The 21,330-nt window shown below is 42.6% G+C and overlaps 1 protein-coding gene across 4 annotated transcripts in view; it reads right to left on the minus strand.

The window, feature by feature from the left end:
* The window catches only part of TGFBR3 (transforming growth factor beta receptor 3), a 197,481-nt gene that overhangs the window by 13,048 nt on the left and 163,103 nt on the right, over nt 1-21,330 (minus strand). For 3 of the 4 annotated variants that reach the window (XM_082688677.1, XM_082688679.1, XM_082688680.1), the window contains 6 exons: nt 20,962-21,099; nt 20,613-20,771; nt 16,106-16,405; nt 12,942-13,062; nt 3,576-3,617; nt 1,253-1,360 (listed from right to left, as the gene is read on the minus strand). In XM_082688677.1, the coding sequence (XP_082544803.1) occupies nt 1,253-1,360; nt 3,576-3,617; nt 12,942-13,062; nt 16,106-16,405; nt 20,613-20,771; nt 20,962-21,099 (868 nt within the window). The remainder of the gene's footprint in view (nt 1-1,252; nt 1,361-3,575; nt 3,618-12,941; nt 13,063-16,105; nt 16,406-20,612; nt 20,772-20,961; nt 21,100-21,330) is intronic. The other variant, XM_082688678.1, reaches the window with a different exon arrangement.

The following is a 21,330-nucleotide window of genomic DNA, read 5'->3' on the forward strand; positions in this document are numbered from 1 at the left end:
TCTAAGGTAAGGCCAAAAATGAGGGCGTTATTGGTTCAGTGGAAAATTAATGAAATTCTTTTTTTTTTTTTAAGATTTTATTTATTTATTTGACAGAAAGAGACACAGCAAGAGAAAATAAGCGGGGTTGGGGGGGGGGGGGAGAAGCAGGCTTCCCATAGAGCAAAAAGCCTGATGCAGGGCTCGATCCCAGGATCCTGGGATCATTGCCTGAGCAGAAGGCAAGACACTTGACTACTGAGCCATCCAGGCGCCCCCAAATTAATGAAATTCTAAACAGAAAGGCCATGGCCTCTGATTGATCAATCAAGCACAATTTGCCTGGGTTCACAGTGTAAATAGCAAGGATCCAAGGACATAGAAGCCCAACTAGCTCACTAGACATACCCCCAAATGCATGTCTTTCTTTGCTCTATCCATCTGCAAGGAAACTAAGAAAGAAGCAACATAAGGGCAGTCTATTTGTTTTTTCCCCACTGCACTAGACTCCCCTTGCTACGCCTGCCTTCTGTACTGGGGTCAGAATAGGCTCTCTGTTCAGGCCAGGTTTCCAATCTTGGGATTGAGGAGAAGGGGCAAGGGAAGGGGTGAGGGGTGGGGGGACACATCAGAATTTTGGGGAAAGAGGAACACAGCTTGAAAACAAATGCTTTGTTTCACCATTTTTATTTTTTTTGCAATTCATGAAAATTTGTTTTTAAAATTTAAATAACTTCATAGAAGACAGACATGAGAATTTTATGCTTATCAAAGAGGACATGGCATGGGTTTTAAAAGGGTCAAGAAATTCTAGTTGAAGTCATGGAGACTGGGGACTCTGGTGGATAGGGCTCAACCTCTTGGCAAATATGGTAATAAAATCTTAGCTTCCTTTCTCATTTCCTGCCCATTCATATGTCTGTACTGAAGTCTTGAGTTTTGAGGGAAGGGTTTATATTTCCAGTATGTCTACATCAATTTTCTTTAATTAAACCCTAACCACAAAATAGCTTTATTAGTAGCTAACCTTCACCAACATCTCAACGGCAATTAGCATAGTTTAAACATTCCTTTTCTAAAGGTGCTTAAGGCAAATTATATTTTTGCAAAACCCAACTGATGCCAAAATATGTCCAAGTGCAAACTGTGGGAATGACCTTTCTCTCGTTTGTTATTATTCCATCCACCCACCCATGCAATGAAACACTGAAACGTCTGCTGTGTGGCAGACACAGGGGACGCATGCGGACTAATACTCGACAGTCACACTCACCTGTGTGAGAATAAATGTACCACAAGGCCCCCGTCAGGAGCGCTCCGATCACAAACGCTGCAAACGCAATGCCCATCACGGTGAGGGTGTCCAAACCATGGAAAACTGCTACAAGGAAGGGAAGCCAATACATGCTTTCAGTGAGTCTGCACCAGATGTTGTAACTTTGTATTTGTTTTACAAGCACTGTCAGGGAGGCTGGGCACAGACTAAGAAAAGGAGGCCAAAATGAGAATCCCAACCAAATGCAATGTATCTGAAACTTGCACATTTTTTTTTTCTTTCAAAATGATCAGACTTCCAAGAGAGCTGCAGTTTGCAGGTTACATCCTCAATCTGAAGATGCTCTGGAAACTGAAGTGAGCTTCCATTATCAAACTGTGGCATAATGTTTCTTATTCATCAAACACTTGGAACAATGAGACAAGGAAAACACAGAATACATTTCAAATACTCTACAAATACATTTTCATGGACACTTACAGATATGAGAGATAATAGGAAGATGGGGGTGGACAAGGAGGAAATGTAAGGTAAGGAAGGATCAACTATTCCTACAGATTCTAATATTTCACTGGTCCCTTCAGATCAAACCCTCCATCTTAACAATTCTGTATTGAGTCATTTAAAACAACCCACTTTTTAACACTTTCCCAACCATGATCTTTCTATGAGGGGGACGGAAATACTTCTCGATGTGGAGTGATGTCAGTTTTATGGGCAGCAATACATATAAATAGAACCAATTGTTCCTCCACTTGGCAAAGATGTTTATATTTGAAATTAATTCCAGGCCACAGAAATAGAACATTTCCTTTCCTTTAAGAGAACTACTTATAAGAAGTTAAAATCAGCTTCCAAGAGATGGGGTTTTCAGCAGAATAAAATTTCTAAGGTGTCTATTTTTTAAATATAAATTTAAGGTATAGGATCTCCCCACTATCTCAAACCCATTTCTATGCTCCTCTTGAGTTGGAAGTGACTCTGGCTGATCTCTATGTAAATTAAATCTCTTTGCCTTTCATCTTACTTCAGTGTAAAAGACCTAGTATATAGACAAATGTGACACACATACCCGCCCCTGCTCCGAGCAGCCCCACAATTTGTAAGTGTTCAGGAAAAGTATGCCATGCTATTGAAGATTCTGGAATTTTGGAATTTCCAAGTCCTGGTGGCTACTTTTCTAGCCATATGCCCTTTGGTGTGTTAACTTCTGGAATTGGACCTAGCACTACTTCACCTGCTGAAGGCAGGGAGTGAACAAAAGGAGTTTGTAAAAGGTTTGGGGACCTGAGGAAGGAATATGAACTGGAAAGAACTCTGGAGGTTAAGATGAACCAAACCATCCACTCGATTTAATTTAGTCTGTAGGTATGCCTTTTTATGCTTACAGATGCAAAACTGGGGCATGATTGAAAGTTTTTAGTAAAACTCCTCTGAAATTCTAAAAATGGAGATGTCATTTATGAAAATCAGGGTGGGTCACTTCCCATCTGTCTCTTTGTAGGTTCATGATACTCTTCTGTGATACTGCTGAACTAAGGCACTTAATTAAAACAGTGTAGTGCTTTGCATAAAGAAACTCGCCAGACTATTATGTGTATGTGATGAGGGCAGCGATGGAGACTAATCTAGAGAGCTGTAGGGAAGAAGTCTCCTCACAAGACAACAACATCATCTAGAAGAGCTCTGGGTGCAAAGCCAGAAAGCCCAGGTTCTAGTCCTGCCTGAATGCCAGTTATCACCATGGGCAAGTCACCTTAATATTTTTTGGTCAGAATTTCCTTCTGTATAGAGTGACAAAATTGGCCCAGATAAATCCCAACGCACCATTTTATAGTAGTTGGTCTCTTTTCTTTATTTCTTACAAGTCTCCCCTCCTCGCCTTTTCTTACACACGCCCCTTGGACTAGAGATTGTCTCAAAGACACAGCCACTATCTTCCTTTAGCAAGTAACGACTGTGACTGTCGATGACATGGAAAACACTCCCAGAGATGTGAGTTAATGCTTTTAGATCATAACTGATAAGTATGCAAATAATGAACTCTCTCCAAAGCTAAGGAAGTTACTACCTTCCCATTAAGGCCACACATGCCAGTGGGTCAACAAATTCCTATTTAAAAGTGGCAGGCAGAAAAGAAAGAAGATGAAGGAAGGACAGAGGAAAGGAAAAAGTATGAGATTACGAAAAAGGAGGAGACAGGGATTGAGAGCAGAGGTCTTCTTATCAAAACTCAAAGTTTGCCAAATGCTCCATAACCCATTCATTTTTATAAAAAGCCCAGGAGGCTTCCTTTCGAAATAGATGGATAAAGACTTACGTGGAGAAACTGGACTCGGTTCCTTAATGCTTGGACCTGTTTCTGGAAAAAAAAAAAAACACACACACACACAAAGAAAAACTTGATGTATTCCATAGAGAAACCAAGTTTTAAGCAAAAGTTCATCACAATCTCAGCAAGGACTGACATGTTGCTATTTGTTAATACTCAGTGAAAGTGTTGTCAGTTATCCTCTTTAGATGTCAAAACTTTAACATGGCTCCTCAGAAATGTTAAACATTGCATTTTGTTAACAATTAATTGTACAGCCTCTCCAATTTGAAGAAAACTCGAAGGCAAACTTAAGGAATTTGAGTCTGACAGTGTGTGTGTGTGTGTGTGTGTGTGTGTGTGTATATACACACCTTTGTATTTATTTACAAGAGGATTCAATACCTTTAAATACCATATTTCTCCAGTACATTCATGATATTTTTCCACTTCCAAAAATCTTTTAATGTGCACAAGTTTTGTGGGGGCGCCTGGGTGGCTCAGTCGGTTAAGCATCTCACTCTTGTTTGGCTCAGGTCATCTCGGGGTTGTGAGATTGAGCCCCAGATCAGGCTCCACGCTCAGCTCAGCAGAGTCTGCTTGGTTTCTCTCTCTGCCCCCCTACCCCTCGCTCACTCAAATAAATAAATAAAATCTTTGAAAAAGTGTACATAAGTTTTGTAAAAGTATCCTTATTCTTCTTTCCTTAATGCCATTACCCTATAGTTTAGCTCTTTTTTTTTTTTTTTTTTAAATAAGAACTTATTTGAGTGAGGGAGAGAGTGCACACATGCACTGGGGGAAGGGCTGAGGGGATGGGAAAGGGACAAGCAGCCTCCCTGCCTAGTGGAGCTTGATGGGCAATCTTGGGATCATGACCTGAGCTAAAACCAAGAGCTGGGTGCACCTGAGCTACCCAGGTGCCCCTCAGCCTCTTTCATCAAACATCTACATTATTATAGAGCTTCCCTAAATGGTCTCCTTGTTTCCACCCACTGCCCCTGCTCCTGCCCTAAATATTTCCTCCTCCATATTTTCCCTCAGAGTGAATTTTCCAGAGCTCAGAGTTGATTATGTTATTGTCCTGATTAAATTGCTCCATGACTTCCTGTACTCATAGGGGAAAAAAAATCCAAACTCCAGTCTGGTACACAGAAGTTCTGCTTTCCTTCTCTACCAGCATATCGCTAGCCTCCTTTCCTAAGGGCCCTTCACCCACACTGGGCTCCTCATACTTATTTAAGCTTCCCAAATTCTCCATGCTGCTTTAGGTCGTCACACTTTGCAAGCCATCCCTGAAATACCCTCCTCCCCCAGACCTGCTTATTGGTATTTTCACTGGGAGGCCTTCTCTGACTCTCTCAGTGCCACAACCTCCACCCCAGCAGGGCTGGTCTCTACCCCTGTGGCTTACTCCACCCCTCGGTTGTCCTACACAAAACTCCATCACATCCTAATTCTCTAGATTCTTCTCTGCCCTGAGGGCAGGGTATAGTTCTTACTCATCTGGACATCCCAGGGCTCAGCCTAGCAAGGAATAGGCCTGCCAGAAATGTTCTGTGAAGGATGACTAGAATGTTGACGTACTTCTTGACAATGGAGACAACCGAGGGAGCTGGGAATAAGGCTATACAACAGTGCTTGTATACTCTGACATTTTCTATAATGCTTTCGTGTTCAAATCTCATTAGAAGTTCACACTAGCCTGTGAGAGAGGCAGAAAAAGAATTCTTATCACTATTTTACAAACGAGCATCCTGAGACTCTGCTATCATGTGACTTGCCCAAGGTCACAGCTGGAAAGCATCAGCGCAGGGGCTGAGCCCAAATTCCCGATTCTGCTTCGTAGGCTACATGACTGGGGAGTGTCACTCTGTCCTTAGCAGGGGAGCACTGATTAAGAAGCTTCTTGTGACTCACGGTGAGAACAGCACAGACCAGGGGATGGTGTATCATGGCCCAATACTTATTTTTGCATGCCTTATGAATTAAGAGTACATTCTGTATTTCTAAGTGACTGGAAAAAAAAATTAAAGAATAATATTTTATGACATATGAAAGGTATGTGAAAGTCAGACCTATTCCATAAATCAAGTTTTCTTTGAACATAACTATGTGCATCATTTGTATACTGTCCATGCCCGCAATGCTACAGGAGCAGCAGGGGTCATCAGGGCACAGCCTGTGTGAGAGACAGACCCGAAACACTCCCCAGCTGGCCCTTCCCAGAAAAAGGGAGCTGTGTCCTGGGACAGACTCTGACCCTGCCCTTTAGAGCGGCAAGTGATGAGTGTTCTGCACGTACCTTTCCACCTTCATTTTCATTCAGTGAGAAGAACACATACTTGCGTCAGAATCCACAGTGGAGCAAAAGACATTGTGAAAAATTGACCAAACCAGCAGCGTTTGAGGTCATGTTTACAAAAATAAAGAAGCTACGTAGGATTGTAAATTCTCGGGATTAACTCTAGAGGAAGCAAAGGCACCACAATGGAACGGTGCCCCCCAAAGTTGTGCAATGTGCCGGTGCCAGGGTGAGGATATGTTCAGGTTTTAAAGAGAATTACTAAAATTAAAATAAATGTGAAAGCTTTTAAGGAAATATTTTTTTTTTTAAGAAAATATAATTCAGGATGCAGAGTAATTACCAACTACAAAGTAACACAAGAGACTGTCTCCTAGGAGTCTCATCCCATCAGCCTATTGGCAGAGATAAAATAATGAAGGTGATGCCTTCCATTTACACATGTGTGTAGTGTTTTACAACTGACACAAAGCCTTCTCTTAGATTTTCTCATTTCAACCTCCCAAGAATCCTATGAAGTAGGGGTATCTCACCACAAAACTCTACTTCCAAGAAGCAGTGGTTGGATTCACTGAACTAAGTCCACAGGCATTTAAAGGTCTCTATAGTCTTCATCATATGAGAAATATACACACTTCTGGGAAGAGTTCCATCCAGTCAATCGCCCATGGCTGAACTCTGTCGCTCAGAATCCCTAAGTGGTTTTAAATAATGACTCTCCCCTGAGGAGACCTCACATGTGAGAATGTGGGTTTTAGAGCAAGGACTGTGTGATGGATGGCATTGTTTTAAAATTCTTAATGGATTTAGGCTATGATCTAATCCCTCTCCCCCACCCCAAATAGGGGCCTTCTCTCAGAGCTAAATAGAAACAGTTGTTGCTTATTTCCCCTGGGTGAAGTTTCTCCATAAACAATAACAAGTACAAGCTGCAGCACTGAGGTTATAGGATTTTATCTTTTTTTGTTGTTGTTGTTCCAAAAATCCCCAATAACCCGTGTATGACTAGGGAGTCTGATCTCTACCAGAACCCTAAAACAGAGTTGGCGTGCTGAAAGGAAAACAGGGGAACACAGCAATATTTACTTTTGGTTTAAGGGTACAATTTTAAGAAAGGAACCCTTGCTATTGCTGCAAAGATAATGCTAACAATAGAGATTTATTTGCAGAAAGAACAAACTATAATCAACATTCTGAATTAAGTATCTTCATTTACTCTGGAGCAAAATTCTGTCTGCCTCTAGAACCAAATTTCCCTCCTCAGATGGCTGGGCATGGTTTTCATAAATGGGATATTTTGGGGGTTATGCATGAGTAATGGACCACAGCTTTTAGCCTTCAGCTTTCAATTCAGTTCTCCTAAACATGGTAGATTGAGCAGGTCCACAGGGAAACAAGGTGTTTACTCAGTACCCACATCTATTGGTGTTTGGCAAAGAGAGAGGGAGATCAAGAGGCTAGAGACTCAGGAGGCCTCCGTGCAGATCTCTTTTAACATACAGGTTTTACTAACTTCATTGTAATCAAACCCCTTCTCTGGGTTCTTTCAATATTTATGGCATTCATTCTAATAATTGTCTGGTCACTCCTCTACACCCTTTCACTTGATTGGTAGTGCTTACCTAGGGTGATTTTTGACCCCTGGTACTCCACCAGGACATTTGGAAATGTCTGGAGACATTTTGGGTAGTGGAGGGGTTTGCTATAGGCACGTAGTGAGTAGAAGCCAAGGATGCTATTCCAAAATCCTACAAGGCACAGGACAGCCCTCTACAATAGTTACCCAGCTCAAAAGCATCAATAGAGTCAAGGTTGTGAACCTCTGCATGACACTGTGAAGGCCTTACAGACAGGGTAATGTGTTTACCATATGCCTAGCCTATGGTAGGTACCAATAAACATTTTTTGGAATAACCATAATTGTCATGTGTATCCCAATACTGCGTACATCTCCCCAAAACCAATCTTCGTGCTGCTTTCAGGGTAGTCTTCCTAAATGATCTGATCATTGGTTCCTTACCCAAGAGCTTTTTTTTCTTTTTTAAGATTTTTTTTCCTTCTTAGTAATCTCTATACCTAACACAGACTTTGAACCCACAACCCCAAGATCAAGAGTTACATGCTCCCCCAAATGACCAGGCGAGGAGCCCCAATCTCTTAGTGTTTCTTAACTTTCAGAGGTGCCATACTGGAATATTTATGGATGAGATGACATGTCTGGATTTCCTTCAAAACAATCCAGGGACAGAAAGAGAGAAAACAAGTCTAGCCATAAATGGGTAGTTGTTGAAACCAAGAGAAGGATTCATGGGATTCATTCTACAATTCTATTCTATTTTTGTATATATTATATATATATATATTTTTTTTCCAAAGTAAAAAGTCCCTACGGTATCCCTCTCCCTTGGGTAAGGACTTAATGACTTAGTCTGTCCATTAAGCATTTCTACCATCTTTTTACTCAGCTTCTCCTCATCTCTACCTCAGCCTGAGGACAAAAAATCTGGCTGGGTGCATTAGAGTATTTTTGTTCTGGAAAAATCAAATGTGTTCCAAAAAGTAACGCCTCTCTTGGATTAACTTCCAATTGACGTTCACAACTTTCCCTTTCATTCCCCTTCTACCCCCACTCCCCCCAAAAAACCTAGCTTGGCTGAGAGGTTAAGAGGAAGGAAAGGAAATTAATATTTACTGAGTGCCCATGATATGCCAGGTGCTGTCCTGAGCACACTTCTTTTTAAAAAGTTATGTAGTGGAAATTCAGTATTTTGGACATTTAACTTGCTAAGAATTACATGTCATATGTAAATCATGGCATATTTGGGGATGATGTTTATTGTCCTTTCTCACTCATTTTTTTTTTAATATGTGCCCTGAATTTCAGAAAAATGATCACTCTTCCCTTTCACCATTCTCAAAAAACTATCACTGATGTGGTATAGCCGTTTTTATTGTGTAAGCCCTAGTGTTCTCAAAGGCCACAAAACTGCTCACGGCATCCAAAGCAAACAGCACTAACATGCCTATACTTCAAACTATTTCAGAAAATATGGTAGGATGGCACTACCTCAACTATTTTAATTGTTTTGCCATAAACCATAATACACATAAAGTATGCATGTTTTCTGGGCTTTTTTTGTGAGTTACAATTCAAAGTCACAGAACTTCTAAATTTTAATACTCCCTTAAACAGCTTACATTTCCCCCAACATCTTACCCTTTGGAGAACAGACATGTTTCCTAAAAGTCTTCATCTTCTTTTCAGTTCATAATCAATTAGAGTATTTGGGTGTGAACTTGAATGCCAATGCAATATGTACGGCATGAACAGGAGGAGGCGGTGGGAAAAGGGTGTGGAGAGATGCCTATGCTGCTGGCAGTTTATTAAAAACTAGAATCAACCTCCACCTAGCACAAGGCAAAGGGTTTAGGAAGGCACAAACTAAGTCAGAGTACCTGGATTTGAACCCCAGATCCACCATTTATTTATATGTAGTATGACCTTGGTCAAGTTACTTAATCTTGCTTTATACTTGGCTCACAGAAGGGCTATGAGGATTCAATACAAGTATCCCCACAAAGGATTTAGCACAGGGCTTTGTACTAAGTAAATGCTCAATAAATGTTAGATAATCACGGTTGTCATCTCTATGACTATCATCACCACCAGCACGACCATGTTGGAAGTTTTAGCAGCAAAAGAATTTAACCCAGTGCTGGTTCCCAAAGGACTGAGACGGCAGATATGTGCTGCAGAAGCACAGGCAAGTTCCATTAAAAATGGTGGCCCAGAGGAAGGACCCAGAATTAGTTAGTCTTGAGAGCCTATTCTCTCTGTCCACAGAAGGAAGAAATGTGACCTGAAATGTGTCCATGCCATTGGCTTTGGGAGCTACAGAGCAGCTCTCTGCTTGGCTATGAAGCTCCTACCCAGAGACTTCAGCTGCTGTTGCCCCAGAAAACCCAAGTGTTAAAAAAATAAGCTGGACTAAATGACCATGAAGACCTGGCACAGCCTTTAAAGAGTATCAGTGTGGTTCAAAGGACAGTGAAACATCCCACTGCTTGGGCAATTTTTACCCCCAAAATTCATTCTGGTAAGAGATACTTTTGGAGATACTATGGAGTCTGTGGCTTACAAAAGTAACACAAAGCTGTCAGGAAGAATGTTCATGACCCTGTTACTATTCGAATCAACTAACGTTATTAGGCAAATGGTCACATTCCCATTTCAACGGACTATTCTAGTTCACGGAGAGGCAGAGGAAAAGCACAGACTCCAACGGCCTGCATCCTGGAGAAATGATTTCAGAGTCAAAAGAAAATAAACAAAGAAGGTGGAAGAGTCACTCACAGAGCTGAAAACTGCCAGAAAACTGACCCCACTCAGTGCAGTTAGAAAGCACATTTGCACACAGCCCCTGGGAAGCTGGCCCATCCACTAACCTTCATTTGTTTAACAAACCTAAGCAATGAACTTTATTCACAACACGCTTCTCTGCTAAAATCTACTCTCCATTAGCAAATCTCGTGAAACTTCTTTGATATTTGGTAAAATTTCCTCCTGAACTTCAATTAAAAAAAAAAAAAAGCCACTGAACTTTCAGGATAATTACACTAAGCTTAAATAAAAGTAATTACCTAATTTACAAGAGGAATTACTTAGAAAAACACCACCAAACTTAAAAGAAGCATGCATGAATTACTAGAAGTTATACTACTGCAATATTAATGCCCAATTATTGTCAGGCATAGAAAAAACGCAAGCTGCTGCCATCAATTACCCACAGAACTACATCTCTGGAACCAGGTAAGAGTTGTTATTAGTGCAAAGTGCAGCCAGCTGTTGCTCAAATGTGATATACTTTGCAATCCAATTAATTCATTTATTTCCTTCCCCTGGACCCAATAAACAGGGAACTCTTTGGGCAATAAATTCAAAAAACAATTTCTTCCTTTCCTTCTTCCTTTCCTGTACTCCCTCCCTCCCTTCCTTCCTTCCTTTGAAGTAGGCTCCTTGGACCCCAAGGCAGGGCTTGAACCAGCTGAGCCACCCAGATGCCCCTAGGCAATCCATATCAAGAAAGACAGTGGCTGGTACACTGTTTCAAATGGCTGAAAACCAACCAGTCAAAGCAAAACAAACAGCAACAACAAAAAGTGTTGCTGAGGAACAAATGAACATCTACTATGTACATTTCACACCACCTTCAGGATGGCTGGGAAATGTATCAAAAACTATTTTGCTTCTTCAAACAGTAGCTGTGTTACAGCTGAAAGGGTCTCAAGAAGCCATCTGGTCTAAACCCTTCTTTTTCCAGATAAAGAAAATCAAAGTCAAGGACATAAGGAGAGATCTCCCAAGTCCCATAGCCAGTTAGCAGGGAAAGTTAAGAGCTGTGCCCCAGTCTCCTAACTCTAAGCCACACCCGCCCCACGATCCTCTCTTGCCCTTCCAAAGTGAGCATGCCCCTAGGAAGAGGGCAGATGCCATCACCAGATATGTCAGGAAGAATGGCTCTACTACTTGCATAAAGGTCAGGCCACCAAAGAATAAAGTAGACAGCATCCACGTGCCTCTGTTCTACTATTAGGTACTGTGTGCCTCTTCTCTTATCTCTTAGCCCCTGCTACCTTGCCAAATCCAACAGTGCTTAGATCAGAAAGGCCATCCCAGGGCTGCCTCCAAGCCTAGACCTGGTATCAGCTCCACCCAGCAGGTCTCTCAGCCAGTGCTCACCAACCACAGACAGGATGCTGGGTGGCTTTTATCAAGGCTCCAGGGCCATGCTCCTCCTCGCCCCTCAGGGTGGCCTGGAGACCAAGCCCTGAAATGTCTAACCCCAGAGGCTAGGAACCCACTTTTACTCTCCCAGACTTCTCTTCGTTTAGCACCCTTTGGCAATGTTTCTAAGATAGTTGTAGGTTGTTTTCGGACAGTGACAAATGTAGCTGCCCAGACAGCCCAAATGTGCATTTGCCCCCACCCCCATCAGATGTTGCCAACTGCCTGCTGTGTTCTTGCCCATCCGTGCCCTTCAGCCAGGATGTCCATCCCCATCAGGTGCTCTCCATAGTCCAGAGGGCCTCAGGTCCATTCCTAACACCCTCATGGAGCCCGACTCTGCTTCTCTATTGGTTTGGCTGATGTGGCCTACACTGGGTCTGGCTTTGCCTGGCCTAACCACCTGAAGCCAGACCTCTGAGGACACATCCTTCCTTTCCTTCTACAAGAAAGTGCAGACTGCCGAATGCTCCTGTGTGTGTTTGTGTGTAGGAGGAGACACCTTTTGCTTCAAGCAACAAATGTGACTGTGTACAATTCGGAAACCTGAATTACAAAAATGCATTTGGACAGTGACTCTCAACCTTCCTTCTGCTCTGACCTAAGATGGATGGTATTCACATACACAACACCCTCCCCAACCAAAGGCATCTGTGATTGGGATGCCCTGGGACTGCTTGTACTCAGCACAAACACTACCAGGAGATCATGAAAGATGGGCTGTGGGCTGTTCAATCCTGGTATGCGAGGAACTCAGAGCTTTTCTTGCATACTTGAGGAATATATCTGAATGGCAAGGGAGAATGACATTGGGATAGGGACAACTTTGACTCTGATCTAATATTAAAAGAAATCGCTGGCAAACCTATCATTAATAACTTAGCCATATGGCAGAACAGACCCAACTAAATAAAAGGCTCCTTTGGTAAAAACCCTTTTCTAAAGTTACTAATTGGCCCTTAAGGGTTTTATTTATTTATTTATTTATTTATTTATTTATTTTAGAGAGAGCACATGAGCAGGGGGAGGGGCAGAGGGCGAGGGAGAAGCAGGCTCCCCACTGAGCAGGCAGCCCAACTCAGGACTTGATCCCAAGACACTGAGATCATGACCTGAGCTGAAGTCAGATGCTTAACCAACTGAGCCACGTAGAAGCCCAGCCTTTAATGTCTCTTTTGAATACGACTGTATTTTGATTTACTGTGCTTTGATTTTTAATACTGGAACTTCTTAAAATGAGCAGCCCTCAGGCCCCTCATCTCCTACTGAGCCTCCCAAAACGCACCTTTAGCCTCTACTTGCTGGTGGATCACAGCGAGGGGCTTGGTGAATGTCTTCTTATTCTGCATCATGGCCCAGATCATTGAGGCGTCCAGTGAGGTGCAGGCTTCGTCCGGGGGCACACACTGCAGAGAAAGCAGAGCAAAGAGGGTCAGGGGTAACTCTGAGGAGCCCTGCACCAGCCCAGCCTGCACAGTTGTCCTGTGCCCCTTATCAGACAGTTCCCAGCTGTTTACCACAGAAAAACAGGAGATCTGGGGGTTTTCCAAAGAACCATAAATAATCCGGGAGACGAGTGGCAGACCCCGCAGATACAGTCTCAGCTGCACTTGGAAGATTCAAATATCACTGGATGGCTTATAAACACTGCCTTTCTTCCCCATCTTCCCACAAAACAACTAGGTTTTAGCGTTATTTAGTCTGAAAAGTAAAGAAACTATATGATGAGTGTTGACCCCTCACCAAGCCGGCTTCACAAAAATGGTTCCTGTTTGTGATTTGTGCTTGTGGGAAACGTCACGTGCTGCATTACGAAAGTGACAGATTCTACATGTCTTGTCCAAAAAGATAATCATGGTGTCCAGTTTGTTTGATTTTTTAAATCCTAGTATCGGCTCATTGAAAATGAAGCTTTCCAGGGTCATCAGCTATAGGGTTCCAAACTGGAGCCCTGGGGACCCGTATCCAGGTGTGGGGACCATGAGATCAGCTACTTCCAGTTATTTTCAGGCCTCCAAATTAGAAATAGCATGCCCAGCCTTGTTTACCTGTTTTTAAAAAGTGATCACACTCCAGTCCCTTTTTCTTTCAAATAACTTTAGTTCCTTGTCTACGCTCATCAATAGGTGAAACTCAAGACATCTGCCTGCTTTTGTTGTGAAGAAACAGATCTATCCTTTAAAGAGCCTAGAGCTAGCCATCCCCCCAAACCAGTAAATTTCTAATCACAAAAAAGCACAGTGTTTTGACTTTATTGTCACTTTTGCTCTGAGCAACATACTGTAGGAAGACAACCCCTCCCTCTCCCTCAAAACCCAGGGAAAGGTTTTAACACACAAGCCTCTTGCACCAGGAAACAACAGAAAGGCCTCATTATTGCAAAGATTTGCCTTTTAGGAAAAAGCCTTCTTACTGTGCCGTTAATTCTTCAGTTAAGTAAGGGCTCAACGAGTGTATGTCCAACTCACTGCTCAATTCTGGACAAGATACCCAACTCCGGTTTCCTCAGCTAAGGGCAGGACCAGACTCAACGATCATTGAGAACTCCTCCTGGAAAGACTCTTTGGCTCTATCATCTGAGAAGTCACTAGAACTGTGGAGATATTAACCACGAGCAGTAAACACGAAGACAGTGGTAATAGCTTATCGGAAGCCACTGCTTTATCAACGGCGGACTGTTGTCACACCTACTACCTCCCTGGCTACTCTGCTCTCTAGAGGAGTCAGGTACTCATACTTCACTCTTACAGGTGAGGCCATGCAGACTCTCAGACAGAGGTCAGGGAACTTGCTTCAAGTTCTGTTAGTAAGCAGCAAGCCATTCTTCTCAGTCCCCATGTCCTTTCTAGTGTAAGTCGGGACTATAGGGTCCCATCCATGTCATCCACTGAGACTTGCGAGCTCTCTACAGAATGTTGTGGAAGGAAACACTAGGGTTAATTTTTACATGCTAACATGCTACGGGTGGTGCCAGGCCAGGCTCAGAGAGAGGTAACCAAGCCACCATGAAGACTCCTAGAGTAACTGCCAGGCCTCCCCTCCTAAATCCCTCACTCCTTAAAGTCATCCTCCAGCTGCAGGGAGCAGCTGGGTCTCCCAGCCAAGCATCAGTGACCCTCTGCCACAGTCCACTGATGGCCACTGGAAGGCAAAGGCTACAGCATCCGTATTGCCAAAAGCAACCTAAAGAACATGGTCTGAATCATCTTACACATTCATGCTCCCAAATGATTATGACCAGCTTTGCAACATTTTCATACCCAGTATAAATTTTTCTTTGGTGTTGTCAGAGAAATGGATGGCCAGGGGGAATGTAACAGTGTAAAGCATTCAGATTAGTGGCTATCTAGCCCCAATAATGTAATTATTCCTCCTTCCTCTGTCCCCCTATCGTACAACCTACATATTAAGAGAGGATTCCAGGGTGCCTGGGTGGCTCAGTGGGTTAAGCCGCTGCCTTCGGCTCAGGTCATGATCTCGGGGTCCTGGGATCAAGTCCTGCATCGGGCTCTCTGCTCAGCAGGGAGCCTGCTTCCTCCTCTCTCTCTCTCTGCCTGCCTCTCTGCCTACTTGTGATCTCTCTCTGTCAAATACATAAATAAAATCTTAAAAAAAAAAAAAGAGAGGATTCCATACATACATTTATTGATACCGCTCAATCATCACTTTTAGACACTGATGGATATGTGACTACAAAAGTCTTATAAGTCAGCTGATACTGTGTGAGATAATTGCAAAAAAAATGCATGTATGGAATTATAAATAATCATGGCAGATCACAGACACAAAACTATGGCAGAAGACACCTTTCTCACACCAGGCCCAACTAATGAGGTATCGTCATTAACCTTGCAGACTCTCCCCTACACAGTCACTCCAGTGAGGTCAAAGTGTTCTGATTAGTGTTGTGGCAACAGAATGTTTAATATGGGGAGGGATAGGAGGCAAACACGATGAGCCAATACGAAGCTGAGAAAAATTAAAATGTTTGTTAGTTTCCATTAGAAGTCCTCCTGAGACAAGTCAACCTTATAATTCACACAGAGAAGGTCAAAAAACAATTGCAATACAGGTCTCAGTGAGACCTGGGAAAATTAATCCTCACACTGAACTTGTCCTTTTGGATCTCTGTGCTTCTGGCGCTGCACACTATCCGAACTGCAAAGATAAAGCCAGACCTCTCCCTCATGGAAAACAGTCTTGATTTATCATTTGTAAGATACTACTAAGTAGCATGCACGGAAAAAAAAAGTCATACTGTCGGGATTTATTCTCTAAGACTCCATAAAACTCCCGGTTCCCTGCTAACACACATTTTATTACTTCAGTTGGGCAGTTCCCAAACCAAAAACCTCAACCTGCAATAACTCGTGATTAAACTTCTCCGGCAGGTCACTGCCTCACCTAAAAATGTCAAAATAACATAGAGATGGATGAAGGCCCGCTCACCTTAGGTAACTTCTGGGGGTCCTTTTCCTTCTTGGTGCACAACGTGAGCTCACATTGTAGAAAGAGCAGGGAGGTGTTGAAAATGGACTTAAACACAAAGCTGAACCGCTTCTTGTCCACCTCAGCTTGCGGGACTGGAAAGTGCACCCTCTTGGGATTATAGAATTTCACAGATTCATCTTTTGGACATATGTTTTCAATGATGGTGTAATCGGACATCCTATCAGGGTTTGAATATGGAGAGATAAAGCATGTCTGGATGGCAAATCCCAATTCTTGGTCAGCCTTAGTGACAGACACCTACAAAACAACAGAAAGACCAATCAGAACCAAGCGGGCCTGTTACTTCCACTTTAGGCTACATGGTGCTTCTGAGGAGGGACACAGCTTGATATTCATGACATCCTTATCTCATCTCCTTTCTAATTACAAAAGTAACATATACTCATTGAAAAAAGATGTCTCCCATCTAGACTTGGTATGGATAACAGTGAATTATTTAGTTCAAACGCCAGGTCTGGAAGAGTGTAATACAAGGTGAATTAAGTCTCTTCAACCTTCCGTAAGTCCTCTGGGAGATAAAAACAAAAGCATGGCGTGCACCTAAAGTGGATTTTCCAAAATAAACAAAACTCCAACAGGCGAAGCCCCAAATGTCAATACCAGGTCATGTCTCAATGGTGTACCACCTGTAAAACAAAATATTTTTCAGAACTACTCACAAAATAAAGTACAGAGGCAGAATCTATTTAACCCAGGCAGAGAGGACTGAACTTCTAAACTGCCATGAGCCAGAATGAGCCTACAACACTGCAGCAAACCTACAGATTCCTCTCAAGTCCGGCTTTATAGCGAGCAGGCAGAGTGGCCTCTGGGGTTTGGTGTCAGGGACCGTTGCAATCTGGTGGCGATCACAAGCCTGGCAAAGTGTCCTAGCAGCTCACAGGTCCAAACCAGGCCTTGCCAAGTACTCTCCCTTCACTCTTTAAGCCCAAGGGTATTTTAAGGGAAATCTAATCTGGAAATGTTTCCAACTCATTATACTTCCCTCTTACAAAACATTTGTATGGGCTATGTCCAAACCTTGTTAAGGTTCTTTTCTTTAGAAACAGGAAGTGGTGTTTGGCCAAGTATAAACAGAATTCAAACCTCAACTATCCTGAGCTCAGCTAAAATCCCCAGGCCAGAGTGGATTCTCCATTTGGTGACACACAGATCGCTGCATGAACTGCCTTTCCCCACATGCCTCATTCCTTGACTAAACTTAGGATCAAAATAAACTTAAACACTTTAGAAATAAAGTCAGTCCTTAACCATAAGCCAATAGCTCCAGAGTCCTTTCAAAAGGCGTGGAGATATAAACACACTTTCCATTCCGAGAACCCAGGGAAAACCCCTGACATCGCATGGGGCTCTGAGGACACAGCACTATTTTGAAAGATGCCTCCGTGGTTAACTACAAGACACTCAGCAACGAAGATGATTGTTACCATATCACTTTGTGGTGCCTTAAAGCTCAAACCATCTGAATAATCTGGTGAGATAAATGGTTTCATCTCCTTTTGATAAATGGAGGAAAAAATGAACATACAGGATTGACCACGTGTTCAAAATTCTACCTTGGGGGGCACCTGGGTGGCTCAGTGGGTTAAAGCCTCTGCCTTCAGCTCAGGTCATGATCCCAGGGTCCTGGGATCAAGCCCCGCATCGGGCTCTCTGCTCCACAGGAAGCCTGCTTCCCCCTCTCTCTCTGCCTGCCTCTCTGCCTATTTTAAAAAAAAAAAATTCTACCTTGGAAGCACTGGATAAAACCAAGCCTTAAACCCAGGTCTTCTGACCTCTAGCCCATTTTCTCTTTACTATTTCACTGTAGCCACAGCATCGAGTCAGCTAAACCTACGATGTGGCCTTGGGAGAACACCTGGTGAGAAATCTTGCTAGGAAGTAGTGTTTGGGAGTCTGTAAATATTCACACGTCATTATTTTGCCAATATTTCTGAAAAATAAGATATTTTATCTGGAAACGATGGCAAATTACATATATTGTATTACTAAAAAGTGCCCTTTAACAAGAACTCATAACCCACAAAGCAAACATGCAGACAGAGTAAGAAATGTAAATCTTTTCTTGAATTTCAAAGAAAGTATATTCTGGTAGGAACTCTAGGGTATCCCAAAAAGTTGCTTTAGAGAAAAAAATAATATCAGCAAGTCTTTCACTGTAAAATCGCCTGCTCGGGGTGGGGAGGAGTGGGCACAGTCAGTTAAGAGGCTACCTCTTGGTTTCAGCTCAGGTCGTGATCTCAGGGTCGTGAGATCGAACCGCGCACCGGACTCTGCGCTGAGTGTGGAGCTTGCTTGGATTCCCTTCTCTCATCCTCTACCCCTCCCCCACTCTGATAAACAGATAAATCTTGTAAAAAATAAAATGGTCTGAAAATGAGTACTAGAAGAACTACAGGTCTCAGAGGGAGAAAGGCCCCAGGAAATCGTGTGGCTCATGCCCTGTGAATTGTGAGCCTCAGTTTCCTCCCATACAGAAGAAGGGCACCAATACCTATGAAAAAGGTAGATCTAGATCAGTTATTGTGAGGATCTGTAAAGTCACAATGACACAACACAGTTCCCAGCTAGTCAATACATGATAGCTCTAACTAGCAGTACTATTCTAGATTTGAATTTAAGGGGTTACCAACAGTTCTTTTTAATTCCCCAAGACAAATGAACTAACAGAAAAGCTGCCATTGTGTGACCAACCATCACCTAGAGATGACCAAAGACCAGGTGGCAAAATCGATGATGTCTTGGATTAAAGGATATGGTCGAGAAGGAACATGATTCTGGGGGTGTGCTAGAATGGCTGGGACAAGAAATTTGGAAATAGTTCTTCAGACCAAGCCAATAATTCGGTGAGTTTTACCTACCTTAAATTAAAACATTTTCCTACCAGCATTAGACTCCAAACAGAAACAAAGATTAGGTGTGGGTTGCTACCTTATTTTGAAAAATATTTATAGAGTCTCTCTTTTAGTTGGATTTAAACAACTTTAAAATAAAGCTGTTTGAAACATATACCACCCTCCTCAAATTCTCAATACATTTGGTATTTAAAATGGTAGCAAAAAGATTCAGTCCATTTCTTTGTCATCAGTTGACAATGTCTTTGCCTAACTTTAACTATGAAAAATACAAATGATATGTGAAAAGTTATAAACGTGAAAATAAGTGAAAAAAGAATTTCAAGTAAGCAGCACTGGGTGGACTGGGGAGAAAAACCAAAACGTCCACCAGGGTGGGATACAGGAGGAAGACTGGTCAGTGATGAGCACATAGCAGCAAAGCCATGAATTAGCCGAGCCAGGTCCATGTTTGGAAAAGAACAAACCCAGTTAAGCAGGGCCCCCTAAAATCCAGGGCACAACGCAGAGTCAGTCACTGCCCAAATACACACATGTGGATTGTGAAGCCAGAAATGCAAGAAGAAAATAATGATCTTGGATAAGAAGAGATCTCTAATTAGGAACAGCATGTAGAAAGCAGTATATTTTCCCCAGTAGTGAAAGAAGGTATGCCCAAAGAAAGAGAAGACCTCTCAAAACAGGGAATCAAAAAAGAAAAGAGATCCAGGAAAATGTCGAGAGCCAGTGGGCTCTATCCCAGAATCTGAACAAATGTGAGAGTTGTTTATCTTTCTGAAATAGAAATATGTGCTCTGAAGTCACTTGCAACGTATGGAAGTATCCCATTTCGACCCCGTGAGCTTCTTACTCCTCCTACAGTGAAGCAGAACAGCAGCTTGCAGTTTAACCCCAAAACTAGACAACCAACAGATGTGCTGGGGCCAAAAAGATATTTATCTTTTTCTAAAATCTAATCTGAACCTGGATATTTGCACTGCTAAGAAGTCACATTTTCTCCTCTTTAAATGGCACTTGGAGGTTAAATGATGGTAGCATCTAGCACGTAATACTATGGACTCTCGAGCTGGACAACCTGAGTATGGACCAGACTCTGGAATCTACTGGTTACTAATTGTGATCTTAAACGAGTTTGTGCCTCAGTTTCCTCACCCCTAAAATGGGGATACTAATAGTCTTATGTCGGGGAGCCTGGCTCAGTCAGTTAAGTATCTGCCTTTGGTGTGAAATATTCCTGGTTAGCCCTAACACTGCAACTATTGAATCCCTGTTCCAAAAATGCTAAGGACATGCAAGAACAGGACTTTTTATTAACAGAATTCACACCACCGATTTTTAAAAAGCATTCATCTGTAAAACACTCTCCTCATGTACCAAATCCTGCAATGTCTCTCTTTGGTCAGAAATCAACCTGGATGCATTTTCTGAGCCCAGCCCTCAACCAGCTCAGCCCTCACCCAGAGCTGGTTGAGGGCTGCGGGGAAGAACACAGGGAGGGCTTCTCCAGCAGGTGTCTTGGCTCTGCTCCAGAAGCTGTAACAATTCTGCCCCAACCTTAAAAGCCCAAGGATAATGTCCAGGTCTCATACCTCAACATAAATGTGTCCATTCTCTGCCACAGAGAAGACCCCCTGAGAGGGCACGAGAAAGAGGTCAGTGTTGTACAGCTCCATGTTGAAAGTGATGTTTCTGTTGGGTGGGTCCTGGAAGCTACTGGGATTCCCCACCTGCCGCAGGCTGCAATTAAACTGGGGAAAGCAAGCAAACAAACAAAAGAGAGATAAATCACAGTGAAATGAAGGGTGAAGACCCCGGAACTTAGTAAGCTTTGGTCTTTAACACCCATTTCCCTCCCTGTCCCCCACTCAATAGTTCCTAACTAAAGCTAACCAAAAAGACAACATTCTCACAAACTATCTGCTGCAAACCAGCACATACCATGACAACTTCAGGTCGGCTGAAGGAGGTATCTCCTTCATCCATATCTCCCAGAAATCCATTATCCCCTGACTCCAAATCTTCGTAACCATCTGGCCAGCCGCTACTATCTCCAGGCGATGGAACCTGTATCACAATCTAAAAGGCAAAGAAAGCACAGACAATGTTGTTAAAACACCAAAACACATGATTTGGTTCTACTTCACACAAACACCCATGTATAATTCAGATGCCAACTGAAAATCGGAATTTAAAAAAACCTCAAAAACTCCATGTCTTCTGAGGATTTTTACCTTCAAAGAGATTAAAAATGGAAGATAAACCCAACATATGTTCAAATTAAGACTTGAACTAAAATATGTATTTTTT

This window comes from Mustela nivalis (assembly GCF_964662115.1).
Source record: "Mustela nivalis genome assembly, chromosome: 10".
NCBI classification, from domain to species: Eukaryota; Metazoa; Chordata; class Mammalia; order Carnivora; family Mustelidae; genus Mustela; species Mustela nivalis.